At 40.6% G+C, this 17,632-nt stretch overlaps 1 protein-coding gene across 4 annotated transcripts; it reads left to right on the plus strand.

The window, feature by feature from the left end:
* The first annotated feature begins 102 nt into the window (after positions 1 to 102).
* On the plus strand, positions 103 to 16,909 carry aclyb (ATP citrate lyase b). Of its 4 annotated transcripts, none has more exons than XM_084937634.1 (30): positions 103 to 261; positions 1,821 to 2,002; positions 2,553 to 2,675; positions 3,478 to 3,540; positions 4,953 to 5,143; positions 5,750 to 5,829; positions 5,991 to 6,121; positions 6,295 to 6,413; positions 6,602 to 6,738; positions 7,030 to 7,091; positions 7,538 to 7,655; positions 7,766 to 7,920; positions 8,386 to 8,479; positions 8,701 to 8,757; positions 9,364 to 9,393; positions 10,250 to 10,391; positions 11,253 to 11,421; positions 11,502 to 11,606; positions 11,794 to 11,990; positions 12,128 to 12,209; positions 12,300 to 12,410; positions 12,508 to 12,635; positions 12,725 to 12,818; positions 12,939 to 13,093; positions 13,178 to 13,328; positions 13,496 to 13,639; positions 13,800 to 13,913; positions 14,574 to 14,656; positions 15,484 to 15,560; positions 15,644 to 16,909. In XM_084937634.1, exons 2-30 carry the CDS (start codon positions 1,844 to 1,846, stop codon positions 15,736 to 15,738), a joined length of 3,366 nt encoding a protein of 1,121 aa, XP_084793760.1. In that variant the 5' UTR covers positions 103 to 261; positions 1,821 to 1,843; the 3' UTR covers positions 15,739 to 16,909. The 4 variants fall into 4 exon arrangements, with proteins under 4 accessions (XP_084793760.1, XP_084793761.1, XP_084793762.1 ...); XM_084937635.1 differs by having other exon boundaries at positions 103 to 237; XM_084937636.1 differs by lacking the exon at positions 8,701 to 8,757.
* Positions 16,910 to 17,632: the final 723 nt, after the last annotated feature.

The following is a 17,632-nucleotide window of genomic DNA, read 5'->3' on the forward strand; positions in this document are numbered from 1 at the left end:
GGTTGGCCAATTTTTTTTTAATTTTTTTTTTTTTTTAACAATGCCGTGGTAGTGACTGACGTCACCACGTGACCTGTTTTAAGCCAATCAGGCACTCGTAGAGACGTGTAATCGGTCGCCAGATTATGGTTCGACAGGAGCGGAGTGAGGTGGCAGGGACTGGCAGCAGTTGACTCCGGTATAATAAGAGCTGGCTGTTTAGCTGTGTCATTTTTTGGCCTGGACACGATCCTTCAAGTAGGTGTGATTGTCACTGACAAGGTAACAGCTTTCACTCAGCTACTTTCTACTCCAGCGTTAGCCAGCTTTTCTTTGTAGCCTTTAACTGGCAAGTGTCCGCACCAATGCGAGGCTACAGCAGTTAGCCGTAGTGTTAGTCTTCAGGGTAGCGGATGTGAGATGATGTGAGGGCTTTCTGCCAAAACTGCAGCCAAGTGCTAGCTCGGCAGAGCAAGAACAAGTACGGTCTTTATTGAAATTGTTTTGCCCATTTTTTTTGCTTGAAAACAGCATATCTGAAGTGATGTACTTTACTTTTTCAGTGATAAAAGCAAGCTAGCTTATCCTTGCATCATCCGCAGAGAGAGAGCATCCTCCTGTTTTATTCCTTATCGTGAAGGTTTTCGTGCTGCATTTATTTCTTCTCTCCCGGAAGTTCTTTCTCTATTTACCCAGAGTGAGCTAGCTAAAGTTGTTGTCAGGCTTGCGTGGCTGGCTGGTTCAGGAGTGGGTGTGGTGGCTGCTACAGGAGCTTCATTCATAGGATAAGTGATGCTAACCCCTGAGTTCGTCTGACAGCAGCTGTGCCTGAAGCAGCACCCAACCCCCCTTGGTTGCCACTCTAACAGCTGCCATCAGGTCCAGCTTCTTCATCCCACAAGCTTGGACAGCACAACTAATTGCACGGCAAGGTAGCTTCATATAATACACTGGACCCGTGGATTAATCTGGCTAAATTCTGGACATCCGTCTCTAAAAGTGGAAGGATAGCCTGCTGTGATGAAGCTGTTAGATTTCTTGATTTCTCTCAGCGCTGCCCCTCCTTAGGTTACCAGAAGCTCAAATATAAACCACCATAAAATGCTATCAGTGACACGGAGGTAGAGGCGATAAGATCCACGTAATCAAGGCTCATTGCTGCGCATTACAACTTTGCTTGGTTGGTGGGTGACTTGGTAAATGTACAATTTTTAGGCTTTTTAATGCATTTCTTTTTTATACACCATAGTGTGCTGCATCTTATTATACTGAACTTTAGGCTATGAACCCAAAAAAACAGTTGCCTAAATATTCATGATTGTGTATATTTGTGGTGAGGCAAAGTTGGTTGAGCACGCCCAACAACTTCTTCTTGGGATGTTTAAAACAGGAATGACAAGGTCATCAGTGCAGGCTGTTGTGATAATCCGTCATGTGTTTACTGTAAGATTGAGAAACGAGTTTGACTGAGAGCTTGTTTAGTATTTGGTTTATATATATTTTTGATTTTCTAATAACTTGGTTCTCTACTTTTGTGTTTAGCTGCACTTAATCTGCAAAATAAGTCTTTTTAGATGTGTGCATACAGAATTTGACACTTATCATGGGCATGAAGGTCATGGTGTAATGGGCTTTTAATGGTTTATTTGAACTGCTCCTTCTCCACAGTGGAATTTTTTCACAGTATACATCTCTACCAATATTTGGCTAAATGTCCCTTTGCAAGTTTTACCTAAACAATGCATTTTTGGTATCCATCAAAATGCACCTGTGCATTGTTTTAGTTTTTAACTTAACTGGGAATAGAGTCCAAACTTATCAGTTTTCATCCTTCCCCAAAGGTCCTGCTCTATCCAGCGCTGCCATGTCGGCGAAGGCCATCTCAGAGCAGACAGGGAAAGAGCTGTTGTATAAGAACATCTGCACCTCAGCGGCCGTGCAGAACCGTTTCCATTATGCTAGTGTAACAGCTGAGACTGACTGGGCCCGCCTCACACAGGACCATTCATGGCTGCTGACAGAGGTAAGACTGTTTGTTTGTCCAGCTCATGAAGCCTGATTACAACCTTCAAAAGTTCATTTACCTACATGTGCTGTACTATAACAATCAGAGTGATTTGCATAGACTGTATAAAAGATGCACACAGCTTTCAGGTCTGAAAGGTGAAGCCATTTTGCACTGCCTTTAATGGTCACCAGGGACACATTAAAAACAATGCAGGTTTTAGACATTTTGCTATCACAGATTACAAAAGATTTAAAGTCCTAACCCTAGTCCTCAGTGTTTCAAAGCAGGACTTCCACCCCAACCAGTGGGTTATGTCACATCAATCTTTTATAGTATCAGTGGTGACTGACTGGACACATCTGAAATGTCTCTGAACCTTTGCTGTGCCCATGTGTCAGTGCAACAACATGTCTGGCTCATGTGTTTCCTGTTTCGGCAGTTGATTGGCTCTCTCACAGCAGGGCTGGGAAACCCCACCCATCTTTATTGTTTCTACCATAGTCATACCATGGTGTCATACCAAAAAAAGACCACGTGTGTCCTGTTTCTTTGCTCATCCCAAAAGAGGCTGGTGGTGAAGCCAGATCAACTGATAAAGCGGCGCGGGAAGCTCGGCCTAGTGGGCATCAACATGGACCTGCAGGGCGTCCGGGAGTGGCTCAAAGACCACCTAATGAAGGAGACCACTGTGAGTTAACTGTACTCTCTCTTAGTGAGCATAAAACCCAGCCATGACTGTCTTTGTGGCAATAAAGCAAATCCACATGCTGCAGTAGTTAGAACCACGAGAAACACATTGCATCATTTTCTGAGGAGGTATTTGATTCGAATGCAGTGACTGTTGCCAAGTAGAACATGACTGACGTGCTGTTCATGTTTAAAACGTCATCAACCAGAACCATATGTGAGGATGACATTGCTTGGCTAATACAGGGCTGTTGTTGAGCAAAAGTTAGTTCAACATTTTTGTGAGATGATCAAGTGTCTTTTTTTTTTTTTTTTTCTGCTCTGTGTGTCTAAATAAACTTGCTGCATTGTCCTCATACAGTAAAGTTACTCTGAACCTAGATTAACTGGTTATTTATCTGTCTTGAACAGCCAGAGCTGGCAAGTCTTTAAATAAATCAACATTTAAAAAAGTAATCTCCACAGAAACTGTAGTATTAATACTATATTTGGTCTCTGAAACACCACAAAGGATCCTCATTTTGATATGAAAAGCACGTGGAGGATTTTGCCTCAGTTTCCCTGCTGCAGCCTGTTTTTATTTGATATTATTTGCCCTTCTGTGTACTCTACTCTTAATAAGCTATTTGGATGTGAAATGGATGAACTAGAACTTTGAAGGTAGTTTGTAACGATGACAAGACCTAGTAAATGACAGGTCAATTTACATTTTTTATGTTATTCTTAAAGTTTCACTTTAATATATAATACATGTCGTTTTCCTCTCAGTGTAGTGTTTGTGACCAGGTGTTTCTCCTGAATAGGTGGGAAAGGCAAAGGGTGTGCTGAAGAACTTCCTCATTGAGCCATTTGTCCCACACACACAGGTAATGTACGCCAGTATCTTGTCTTTCATTTTGAGATTTTTAAAGATTTTGATTCAAAATTCACAGTGCGCTTCTAAAACTCTCTAAGCTCCTCAGAGTTTGGAGAAGTTTTGTCGAACAGTTTGATTTGTGTCATCAGTGGTTATTTCTCCTGTTGTAACTTGAATTTGCTGAATGGTCTACGGTTTCTATGGTCTCAACTTCACAGCTAATCCCTTCTTGCCATGTCTTGTGTCTTGTCAGCAGGACAGATCCTGTATTTACATAAATGTTTTATTTTAATTAAGATTTGGTATCATTCTGAATTTCCCTGTTCAAACCAGGTTGTGACAGCAATATATAGTCAAGCTCAAAAGTAATTTACTAAATACAGATACTCATACACAGCCTATCAGTCCATCCGTGATTGCTTCATTTTTACAAGAGGAGCTTGTTGTGATCAGCATGTTGATTTATACGGTTATTTTTAGTTTAAAGTATTGTGTAATGGTAACTTTTAGTGTCCCTTTACACTTTCGTAGAGGTAGCCTTAAACTTCTATCATAGGGTATAATTCACACGTGTACTTTGCACCTTGTATTAAGAGCCAATGTGATATTTCCTGCAGCTGCCCTCAAAGAATTCTGAACAGAATGAAAGTATTGCATCACAGGGCCTCTGATATGAGAATAACTTGTAAAAAATAGCTTCCTTTATTTTAAATGAAGCACACTGCTGCATCCTGTCAGACTGAAAGAGGAAAAGGGGAATCAAATTCTCATACAAATCAGCTGATGAGCTTCTGCTGACGATGTTGGCAGGTCATCAGCTGGGGTCATGTCTGACCCGGATTATCCTCCCCCCCAGATGATTAATTAAATTACCTTGTGGCCTTTTAAAAAAAAATTGGTCTGTAGGAAAACCCTTCATACCTACTTTAGAGAGTATTTTTTGATTTTCCTTGGTGTGCTGTGCTTCTTTAAATATGTAGTAATAATTGATAAAACCCAAGTCTGATAAAAATTTATTGCAGTGGAAAGTCAAGTTGTTGTTGTTTGTAATAAATAATAAACCAAACTACAAGAATCAGTTCCTCAGACTGGGATCTCCCATTGCCTCAGCCATTCTCATCAAATCCTCTCAGAAAAATGAAAAGGAGTAGAATGACTTAACCAGGATCAGTACTTCCTGGTTCACCCGGTGGATCTACGACCTTATAAGTGAGAACAAGCTCCAAGTTATGTGTGTTCTGTCTGTAGGTCAGTGTGCATTTGATTAGTTTGTTGATTTTCTTAATAATTTCTCGCAGAGAACTGAATGTTGAAACCGCTTGTTGGCCTTATGTAAATATTGCGCAGCATTTCCAAACAAACTCAGTAAAGACGTATTTGCGTGCCCTTGCATGTGGCTGAACTCCCTGTTTACTCACTCAGGAGGAAGAGTTTTATGTATGCATCTATGCCACACGTGAGGGCGACCACGTGCTTTTCCACCACGAGGGAGGAGTGGAGGTGGGTGACGTGGATGCCAAGGCCCAGAAGCTGATGGTTCCAGTCAATGGCAAGCTCACGGAGGACCTAGTCAAAGAGCAGCTGCTTACACAAGTTCCCGATGACAAGAAGGAGTACGGAAACCTTTTTCTAAAATTGTCTTTATTATTTAAAGACATACAAATGTCATTATTTAAATATTATTTTTAAGTATAAAACAAATGGTGACATTTGAATCTGAGTCATTTTGTGCTTTGAACTTAATTGGATCACTTAGTAGTTCACAGTAGTAGTAGTTAGTGATCAGGCACTCTGTTAAAACACAGTAGAAAGACATTTGAGCAGAGATGTGATTAGCCAGATATTGAATGAAATGTAGAAAATAATACAGGAATAACTGTGTAAAATTGCAGTATATTTAGTTTCGCACCTTCTTGTTGCTTTTTATTTTCTTTCTTAACCAAAGAGGCTCTCTGTATTCAGAAAATCTTTTATCCTTTGCTGTTTTGACCTTGACTAATGTTTAGCTTCTTTTATGTAAACTTAGCAGTGTGCTAAGTAAATACTCTTATCTCTTTTAAACAATACAAACTAGAAAGAAACATAAAAGATACGCTCTAAGTATTCAGCGTGGCTGCTTAGCAATACTCTACCATTTTGTTCTTGCCTAGTGAGACACAAAGCTTCACAAAAGTTCTCTTATGTGCTGATTAAGTCTAATTTTGTTTCCCTCCTCACAGTGTTTTGGCCAGTTTTATAGTCGGGCTCTTCAACTTGTATGAGGACCTCTACTTTACCTACCTTGAAATCAACCCTCTTGGTAAAGCTCTTTTATTCTGCAATATTACACTCAGCTCATTGTGTATTGCAGAAACAAAAATGCTGATAAAATAAAAAGAAATCTAGATTGCTACCATGCTATGTTAGTAATTCATTGGTGGAAAACGTACAAATTAACTCAAAATTTCTGCCTTTTCACAGTCGTCAATCAAGATGGAGTATATGTCCTTGACATGGCAGCCAAGATTGATGGCACAGCGGATTATATCTGCAAGGCTAAATGGGGGGACCTTGAGTTTCCTCCACCCTTTGGCAGAGAGGCGTATCCTGAGGTGAGATTTGAAGAGCTGTAATTTGACAGGCTTTAATTTTCACTGATTTGATTCAAAATGTGACTTTAACTTAGATCTACTCATATGTACAATGATTGGTCAGTCCATTTCTCCATCCTTGTGCACTTACTTACCACAGTTTGGTATTCACCACTCTGTCTTGTTACTTGTAGGAGGCCTACATAGCTGATCTGGATGCAAAGAGTGGTGCAAGTCTGAAGCTGACCCTGCTGAATCCCCGAGGCAGGATCTGGACCATGGTGGCCGGAGGAGGTGCTTCTGTTGTCTACAGGTAGTCCATCACATACAGCATAAATTTGAACTCTATACCACTTCTTTGCCTTTATGGCTTGAAGTTTCAAAGCTTGTTAGACTGAAGTTTTGCTTTCTAACAAACCCCAGCTTGACTTTTCTGTTGCCAGCTTAATATTTTTTAAGGTTAATTACAGCTGATAGAATCGCATCATTTCTCTTCTTCAGCGACACCATCTGCGATCTGGGTGGGGTGGACGAGCTGGCTAATTATGGCGAGTACTCAGGCGCACCCAGTGAACAGCAGACCTACGACTACGCAAAAACCATCTTGTCTCTCATGACACGTGAAAAACATCCTCTAGGTGGGTGAAGCCTGGACTTGATTACATTAGAGATTATTTTCCTGAACGGGGTGAAAAGCTGGTGGGAGGAGGAGGCTACAACTGTCAGATAAAGTCTGCGTTTGTTTGCTGTGTCCTTGAAGTGTAGAAATACTTGGTGGATCCTTCCTCTGCTGTGTGAGCTAATTGTGCTGCTTCAGTGTGACACACTGTTCACTATGTGGGGAGTTGCCAGCAATAGACTTCATATATGTTACTGGGGTTTTGAATTTCAGTCATGAGCATTTCATAACACGTTTCCTTATCCTACAGGGAAAGTGCTGATCATTGGAGGAAGCATTGCAAACTTCACCAACGTAGCAGCCACATTCAAGGTGAAACGCACTGATATTTATCTGAAAATCTTCTGCACAGTAATAAAGAATCACTGTAATGTTTGAAGAGAAAAAACAGCTTATACACAATATTTAATTTCTTAAACTTTGAAAGAATGGTGTCACTGTATTTTCAGCAAGTCCTGAATTAGCAGAGATTTGTGTTATGTGTAATATCAAAACATTTATACCCATAGCTGCTCATACATGCAATACACCAACTAGATTGGTTCCTAATTTATGTCCAGAAACATGTTAAGGCAGTGTTAGCCTAACCTGCCTTAACATGTTTTCTCAGATTACTTTAAAATCTGAAGGCAGGTCAGAGTAGAGAACCATACTAAGGCTTTGAAATTTTATTGAGACCATTTAATAATTCACTCTTACTGGTTGATATACTTGTACTTTTTGTGCATAACAAAGCTGATCTGCTTGTCCTTCCTCAGGGCATTGTCAGGGCCATTAAAGATTACCAAGGCCCTCTGAAGGAACACGAGGTCACCATTTTTGTTCGACGTGGCGGTCCGAACTACCAAGAGGGACTCAGGGTGATGGGGGAAGTAGGTGAGTAAGACCGGACTAATACTCGGCCTAACTCGTGAAATACATGACTTAAAGTATACATCAAAGTCGAGTCCTTGGATCTAGATTAAGGAGCGTTTTCTTCTATGCAGGGAAGACCACAGGGATCCCCATTCATGTGTTTGGAACTGAAACCCATATGACTGCCATTGTCGGGATGGCACTGGGCCACCGACCAATCCCTAACCAGCCCCCGATGGACGCCCATACAGCCAACTTTCTCCTCAATGCTAGCAACAGTGCAGCGGTATAATTATTCACTAATTCTTGGGTCAATATCGGATGGTGTGTCAGTCAGTGCCCACTCTCTTAAACAAATTAGATGTTAGATGGGGTTTTGTTATAAGTTAAACAGTAAGTGGTTCACACAAGTACATTTCAGTGTTTGAGAAAGGAGAAGAAAAGGGTTATTGCTCAAAATGACATGTATTTATACTGTAGTTGTCTCCATAATGCAGGGTCATGACTAGCAAAAGGGTGTAACCTAAATTGGATTTATTTACTTTTTATGCAATTGAGAGTGACGTGTTTAAACACAGTTTAAGCTCGTTTAGCGCCTCTATAGTTTCATAGTTTGCGTGTGTGTGTCTTTGTTAGCTGTATGAACTTATGACGTCGTTGGGGGTGAAGCCACTGTTTCTAACTATGCTATGCATGCTCTTTGGTAACCTCTGTCAGCCTGTCCCGTAAATCTTTCCCTTTTCTTTGCCAGACTCCAGCTACAACAAGGACGGCTTCATTCTCCGAGCCCAAGTCGCCCACTGATACCTGCCCGGCCAAGAAGTGTAAAGCAGGGCTTCCAACAGGTAACGAACACAGTCATTTATGCTGAACTGCTTCCTATGAGCAAGATCCCATATTTACTCATACACCTCTGCTTTTTTTTTTTTTTTTCCTCTCATCCTGGCTTCTCCTTTCCTGCTGAAATGCCACCACCAATATTTTGCAATGTATCTTCCTTCTCTTTTCCTCCTTTTCTTATTTCACACCAACTTACATCCGCCCTTTTCATGCTTGTTTCTCTAAGACTCGCTCCATTCTATACTGTGGCCTCTGAAGAATGTGGTCACAGGCGATTGGAAAGGTAAGTGATAGGTGTGCCATGGCCTCACTGCTCTGGGCTTCCTACACATTCATCACTGGTTTGAACTTTCCCCCCTGGTTTGCTGCTCACCTTTCTAGTCTTGGTGTATATGAAGTACGTATGTTCACAACACATCAGGGCATCATATTCTTATGAATGCTGCATACTTTTTTTTTTTAAATATGCTTTTTTTAACTTTTTATAATGAATAAGTATTTTTTGTAATAAAAACTATATAAATTAAATTTAAGCATATTATTGTTTTTTCTAAGGCCTCTTCACACTGGATTTTGTGTTCTTTAGGATTAGTAGTGTTAAAGTCAAAAGCAGCCATGCAAACATGAAGTTTTGATTACTTAACTAAACTGTTCATATTGCCTTTTACAGCAGTACAGTAAAGGCATGCTCCATAGCAGCTGAGCACTGCATGGTCTCTTCCTCTGCTGTGCTTCTAACGCAGTGTTTTCAGTGACGACACATGGTTGCAAAAATGCGGTGAAGTGTGTTGAGTGAATAACTTGCAGCAAAGACTCAATTTTTGTTCTCTTCTTGTGTTTGTGCCTGTTTTTTGTTGTATTTTGTGTTTCCGTCCTGTGGGTGTCACAGAAGCTCAAGCCTCTTCAGGCTGCAGCGGAGGTATGGAAGGGTGTGAAAAACCTGTTTTCCTGCCCTCTCCGTCCTTTGTCCCTCTGCTTTCCCCTCTAACGTTTATCTTCTTCTTTACACTTTAACTGTTAGTAGAAATTCTTCAGTTCAAGACGCAGGCAAATCAGTTCTGTATTTAAAATATTCTGCACATCTCAGAGATGTAACGACAGAAGGCAGAGAGAAAGAGAGACTTGGAAGGACTGGAATAAGTTTGTGAGAATGTATTTTTACTAAACGGTAAGAGTTTTAAAGCACATGCACTAAAGTGATCTCTGCTTTCAAGAATTTGTTTTTCAAATTTTTCAGATGCTCTGAACCTTTCTTTGTAATGTAATCATTACAAAAAATTAGATCTTTATCGGCAGTCAAGGATCTGTCAGTTTTTTTTTTTTGTTTTTTTTTTTTTTTATATTTCCATGTGGCAACATACCACAGATAGCACTCTAGTCTTTTGCCGAATACTTCACTTTGAAAATGATGGCCGTATACTGCCAGCAATGGAGGAAGTGAAGTTGCTGGTTTTCTTATCCGGGGTAAAAAATGGCAGCTGCATATGTGGTGTCCATAATCTTTTCATACAAATGTCCTAGTTTTTAATGATGTTACATTGCAAATTAATGTTTTTAACACTGTGGCTTGGAGAGAGCGGACAAAATAAATCGTGCAGATCCTGTGTGGGGTGGTATTTTTCTCTTCCTGGTCCATCTGTCCTCAGTGAATCCTGTCTTTATTCTAATTCTTACCATCCCCATTCCTGCTGATTCCCTCTTCATCTGTGAATGGGTTTTAGTTCAGTTTCCACTTCTGACTTGTCTCTGTGTATTATTTTTTTTCTTCCTCTCAGCTAAAGCAACCACTCTCTTCAGAAAAAACACCAAGACCATTGTTTGGGGCATGCAGACACGTGCCGTGCAAGGCATGCTGGACTTTGACTACGTATGCTCCCGGGAAGAACCCTCTGTGGCAGCCATGGTCTACCCCTTCACGTAGGTTGCGCTATTTCCCTCTGAATTAAATTAGAAGAGTGTGACTGTAGAATACTGAAGAAATTGTCCTAAATAGAGTTAACTGCACAAATCAAATGATTTTTTTTTTCTCTCTCTGCTCGAAATCTCTAAATCTACTCTTGCTGGTGTTTTAGTTATTTCTGTTTTTATCTTTGTCATATTTGTAAAATACTGAGCTTTTTTTCTAAAACCATATTATCAGTTTAGGCAGATTGTAAGTCGTGTACACATACAATAAAGGCTTATCACCTTCCATGTTTCCAAGTGGCAAATTCTTGTAGAACATCTTAAGCTGCTTAAGTCTTCCCAACGTTCCTCTGTATCTGTAAGCCACTTTGCAACCCACTTTAAGCCCAGCTCTTCCTTCTGATCTGTCCGAGTTTGTCAGTGTTGTCCGTTGCCATTGTCTGATCTGTGCTGTATGGGCATCGCCTTTCCTCACCTATAGAGGTGTCCATATAGTAAGTGATTCACAGTGATGCAGCAACCAAAAACCAGACTTATCAATTGAGCTGAATTTGAGTTAAACTTCTGTTTTCAATAGGAAGCCCCAAACACAAATGATAAACCTTTAATTGACAGGGTTTAAGGAACTGACAAGAATTCATTTTGCAGTTGCAAAGTATTCATTAGTTGTACTGAATGGAGTTGGAGAGTGTTATTGAATTTTATTGTTTTATTTATATTTTGATATTGCTAGGGATGATGCAATGATCGGGGACCATTCTTAATTTCGTTGTTCCTGTGACAATGACAATAAAGTTTCTGATTCTGATTTTACTGCTGTGTTTCGAAAAAAGTTCTTCATATTTTGCTGATATGTTTCTGTTTGTTGCTCAGCGGAGATCACAAGCAGAAGTTTTACTGGGGCCACAAAGAGATCCTGCTGCCGGTCTATAAGAACATGGCCGATGCCATGAAGAAGCACCCCGAGGTAGACGTCCTGATCAGCTTTGCTTCGCTGCGCTCTGCCTTTGACAGCACAGTGGAAGCCATGCAGTACCCACAGGTATGAAGAGCGACTGTACAGTGTGTTGAGCTTCCACTAAACTTTTTCAGAGTGAACCCAGTTTATTTAATTGTTTTCAGATTCACACCATCGCCATCATAGCCGAGGGCATCCCCGAAGCTCTGACTAGGAAGGTGATAAAGATGGCCGACGAGAAAGGAGTCACCATCATTGGCCCTGCCACGGTACAGAGCTTCATCCCCCTGAACATCTTTGTTAAAAACATTTACACTCATCATTAACACGGCTATAAGTTTATAGACTGTGATGATGACTACAGTGTAGTGTGGTATTTAATAGCCCAGCTAAAAGGGCTATTAAATCTTTCAGGTAAACATGGTGGATTAAATGCAGATTATTCTTGTTAAATAGGTTGGTGGCATCAAGCCAGGCTGTTTTAAGATTGGCAACACAGGCGGTATGCTGGACAACATCCTGGCTTCTAAACTTTACCGTCCCGGAAGTGTGGCGTATGTGTCGCGCTCTGGGGGCATGTCCAACGAGCTGAACAACATCATCTCACGCACTACAGATGGCGTCTATGAAGGGGTGGCCATCGGAGGAGACAGGTACAAAAACTTAATTGTAGATCATTTACTTGAGAGAATTTTTTCATTTAAAAAAAAAAAAAAAATGCATAAATCAATACTTGACAAAAAAAAGATTCTAGTTCCAGAAATGAGTGCTTACGTTTCTCTCTGTCCAGATATCCAGGCTCGACCTTCATGGACCACGTCCTACGTTATCAGGACACTCCAGGAATTAAGATGATTGTTGTACTGGGAGAGGTGGGAAGCATTTAATATCTAAATTATTTGGTCTGTGCTACTTGTACCAAATAGAATCCTGTTTTTAATATGTCCTTTACTTTGACACAGATTGGTGGAACAGAGGAGTACAAGATCTGCCAGGGCATCAAGGAAGGCAGGATAACAAAACCTGTGGTCTGCTGGTGCATTGGAACCTGCGCCACCATGTTTGCCTCAGAGGTCAGTTAGCTCTGTGGAAATCCTGGCTTTGGATTTTATTGCTGCTCTTACCTGGAAGTTCCATTTTTCCAGTAATATGTTTTACTGCCATCTTCAGGTTCAGTTTGGCCATGCAGGAGCTTGTGCCAACCAGGCTTCAGAGACAGCGGTGGCCAAGAACCAGGCTCTGAGGGATGCTGGAGCTTATGTACCAAAGAGCTTTGATGAGCTGGGTGACGTCATCAAGTGAGAAATACTTTTCATGCTAATTTCCTAAAGTTTGGAACTGACAGGTTTCCGGGTTCCTCACTGTTATTGTGTTTGTGGTGAAACAGGACTGTGTATGATGAATTAGTGGCCAATGGTACCATCGTTCCTGCCCAGGAGGTTCCTCCCCCAACAGTACCTATGGATTATTCCTGGGCCCGGGTAGGAACTTTATAATAGTCCTTTGTAAACTTACAGCTAATAATGTAAATCATGTACAGTAGAAGCCAAGAAATACTGGATATAATGGTTATTTGTGGAATTTGTTGGTTTTTTTTCCAGGAGTTGGGCCTGATTCGTAAGCCAGCCTCATTCATGACAAGCATCTGTGATGAGCGAGGCCAGGAGCTCATCTATGCTGGCATGTCCATCACTGAGGTCTTCAGAGAAGAGATTGGTATAGGAGGAGTGCTAGGATTGCTCTGGTTCCAGCGCAGGTCAGTATGATGTCAAGAACACTGTTAGTTTTTAAGAATGTAGGATCAATTTCACACTTTTTTTTTTTTTTTTTCTCTGTTTAGGTTACCACGCTACGCCTGCCAGTTCATTGAAATGTGCCTGATGGTGACTGCTGATCATGGGCCTGCAGTCTCCGGCGCTCACAACACGATTGTCTGTGCTCGTGCGGGCAAAGACCTTATCTCAAGCCTCACATCCGGCCTGCTCACCATTGTCAGTACTGCTCACATATTGATCAGTCATTGATCATGTCATCTTTTGTTTTTGTTTTTCCCCCAAATCTATCTTGTATTTTATGAGCTGCTCAGCTGACAGCATGATTTCTGACAAACTGGCCATAATGTTTCGGAATTGAAACGCAATTTATTCCTGAAAATCAGGGGGACCGTTTTGGAGGTGCTCTGGATGCGGCTGCAAAGCAGTTCAGCAAGGCATTTGACAGCGGCATGATCCCCATGGAGTTTGTCAACAAGATGAAGAAGGATGGCAAGCTGATTATGGGTATCGGCCACAGGGTCAAATCGGTAAGCAACACTCGACTTTATACAATAAACAGTGCTCTAATCTGTAAATGATGCCTCTTATTTATCAGTGTTTTGACTCATATTTGTTAACTGCTTCTTCTGAGTTTGATTAAGATGGACACGCAGCCATTGTTTTAAATGGAGTTTGATTCGGTTTCAGATCAACAACCCAGACATGCGAGTGCAGATTCTGAAGGACTTTGTGAAGCAGAATTTCCCTTCCACCCAGCTGCTTGACTACGCCCTCGATGTAGAAAAGATCACCACCTCTAAGGTATTTTACACAGAGTGAAGTAGACGATGGAAACTTGTGTGTACAAGCAAAACAGTGAAATGATGAAATGAAATGGCAACAGAAAGCTGCTACATCTAAAAAACCTGATGACTGCATTGACATTCAGGATTCAGAGATTGGGCTTTGCTGTCAAATAATTTGGTTAAACAGAAGATTTTTCATTTATTTTTACAGCAGGCAAGCAATTATTCTCAGTTTTCTGCACAGGTGACCACACCTGCAGATTCCATGATTGACAGTGGAATGTAACCAGAACGAAGACCTGGATTTTAGTCCTATAAATAATAAACATAAATGAGATTAAAAAGCCTGATTAAACACTTTTTTAAATTCAATTTAACCAGGAAATTCAACTGTTGAGCTTTTAGACTCTGCCAAGATGGAGAGAAATAACATTTTTGTGATAGTGGGTGAAGCTGCAGCTACCAGAGAAAACCTGTGACATACAAACGCCATAGCAGAAGGTCCTGAACATTCTTTGTGAGGCAACAGCGATAACCTCTGAGCCACTATTAGATCCAATAAAAAGATTGATAAGATCTAGAATAGGCTGCGTGCTCTCTGCAGCTTTTGACTGTAAGTCCTTTCCTCAATTTCATGTTAAAATAACATTCAAGCATTTTGATTTTCTTTCCCCAGAAACCCAACCTGATCCTAAATGTAGATGGCTTTATTGGTGTTTCCTTCGTGGACATGCTTAGAACTTGTGGAGGCTTCACACGGTAAGAATATGAGACAGCATCGTGAGGTGTTACTTCAGTAAGCTTTGGTGCGTGTGCTTTGATTGGATGGATCTTATCACCAATATCTCTTAAATATAAATAAATATTTCCCGTTGCTTTTTTTTTTTGTTTTGTTTTAATTACAGCATAACAAAAGAGAGAAATACTGTATAAAGAAACGAAGCCAATAATAAAAGGGGCAGACAAAATGTGCATGGATTTGCACTTTTAATATCCCTTCCCCTTCATTTCCCTTTTTTCCCCCCTCCCTTTTCTTATCTCCCTCTCCTCCTCCTTTCCTTCCCTCCCTCCGGCCATCTTTCCCTTCCTTAGATGGAATTATGCAAAAGTGTTATCTGAGCATGTAAACACATGGCCAGGGATGATTCAAGTATTACACTTATTAAATTTGTCAAAATGAATATGCAGTGGGGAGAAATGGAACAATAAGAAAATCAGACAAATAGATGAATAAATAGAGACACCACTACAGGAGCCACGTGTTGTTAGTATTCCTGCTCTTTTAGATTGGCACTCTAAGGTAGTGTAAACGAAATGTAATGAGTAAAAAAAGAAGAATACTACGAAATATTATCGGTGTCAATATTATCACTGGGTGTTACAGGAAGCCTGTAGTTGTTAACAGAAACCATAATAAACGCTCTGATATGCTTACAGCTACATTATTTAGATTTAACCAAAAGTGCATGTTATTCGATGGCTTGTGGAGAATTCAGATGGCTGAGATGCAATGTCTGCACTGTTGCTGTGTGTCGAGGGGACACTGTCCAGTATTGTTTCTCACATGAATGTTGAACTGTCTCCAGAGACGAGGCTGACGAGTTTGTGGAGATCGGTGCACTAAATGGGATCTTTGTCCTCGGCCGTAGCATGGGCTTCATTGGTGAGTTCCCTTTAAAATGGAGCCATGATATTCTCTGTGACAACCTTTAAAACAGAGTCTCTAACCTGAGTTTGTTTTGTTAGGCCATTACCTGGATCAGAAGAGGCTGAAACAGGGTCTGTACCGCCACCCATGGGATGACATCTCCTACGTGCTCCCTGAACACATGTCCATGTAATTCCCTTGTCACAGAATGGAAATCACTTCCAGATGATGATGTCAGGCGGTATTACACATCTCATGTAACTTGTATCTCCTCTCTAGTTATGATAGCAGCTGCCGAGGTGGGTGGAACTGGGCGGGGTTATTTTGGAAAGTGGGAAGTACTGTTTATCTGAGGAACCTGGGTAGAAGTTTTCAATCTAGTTTTTATGGAGGAAAAAGGAGAAGTATATTTCTAGGCTTAGTTTTTGAGAACTAATTTAAAAGGTCTGAGATGTAACTTGTTTGGTTTTTAACAAAGAGCCACACCAATGCAAATCCTAGCTGCAGGAGCACAAAATCACTTGGTACACAGAGTCAAAATTGAGAGATGGTTATGCTTAGTGGGTACAGGAGCAAGATTCAAGCAAAATTTCAGTCCTTAATCCTGCAATGCATAGTCTGCATAGTAACCTCTGTTAATGGCTGCAAAGCATTTTTTAAAATACTTAATCTGCCTGGTTTAGACCACAAGAAAAGGGTGCTTAAATGTGCTTTCTGGCTTTCCGAGTGCTGCATCTTAGTTTAAACACTAGATCCCTTTTTAAACTTCTTCACCATGATTCACTCCTAACAACAACAAAAAAGTCAATCTCATCACAAAATTAAACCAAAGTTATTTTAGGGAATTTGTTGTTTTGTTTATTTAATTTAAAAAAAGAAAAGAGGAAAAAAAAAAAAAGCAAGATGCAGTGGTAGATGGTACAAGTGTCATGAAAAGGATACATCATCATGGAAATGAGAGGAATTAGACACAAGTCAGGAGTCTCTCCACCATTTGCCTTTCATGAAACCAGCCTGGGTTATAGTCAAGTTAATCAGTTTGTTAGTATTCTAATAACTGTAGAAAAAAGGAAGCTGTAGACGCATCAAGAAGAGGCAAACAAATGCTTCATGAATGAGCCCTGTGAGTCTGGAAAGCCTCTTTTGGTGAGGGACCATGAAAGCAGTTTGCTTTACTTTGGAAACTTACAGCACATAATCCGGATGTTCTCCAATTTCCAGTAAGAACTCACAACACTCTGTAACAGCCCACTGTAACGTCTGCTGTGCTTAATCTGTTTTTATTTAAATGTGAAAAAAGCTTTTTTGTTTTGTAATATGCTGTCTTACAGTAGTAAAATAAAGAACTTATTGTTTTTCTTTTATTTTGTCGTCTTTGATGTTTTTAACTGCATCATGAGTCTGTAAGTTTACTTTCCTCTTGAATGGAAAATCCTTAAACTTAATTCTGAACATTTATCTCTAGCATGGACAGTAATTACAATTAAATACATAGCAAAAAACTAAACACCCGCCTTTACCAGCATCACTGTCCATCGGCTGTATCCTAGGCTGCTGATGAGGAATTGTTTGCTGTTCTGGACTTTAAAACTTAATTCTTCAGGTCATACCACAGTATATCAATAAAACGGTAAATTGGATGTAAATGTGTATTCACATATAGATATATAGAGAAAGATGGATATATTGGGATGTCATTCAGGCTGCAGAAGTGTAGTCGAATGGTAACGAGAGGGCAGCATTACAGACATTGAGGATGGCTACAAGTACCTGGGAATCCCACAGGCAACTGGAAATCATGAATCTCCAAATACCTGTAAAGAGGAGGAGTCAGCTCCTTTGGCCAGCTTATCTGGTGATTGGATAAGCTGGCCAAAGGAGGAAATGGAAGCCACAGACATCAAGATAGGAAATGTACTGACCATGCATGGAGGGTTTCACCCCAAATCCAGCACCCTGAGACTGTACAGTAAGCGGAAAGAAGGAAGCCAGGGATTACTGAGTGTCAGAACCACTGGCCAGGATGAGACAACGAACATCCATGAATACATCAAGAAGATGGCCACAAGCAACCGTGTGCTTAGTGA

Source organism: Perissodus microlepis, chromosome 8, assembly GCF_051167445.1.
Source record: "Perissodus microlepis isolate ML-2025 ecotype Zambia chromosome 8, ASM5116744v1, whole genome shotgun sequence".
Lineage (NCBI taxonomy): Eukaryota > Metazoa > Chordata > Actinopteri > Cichliformes > Cichlidae > Perissodus > Perissodus microlepis.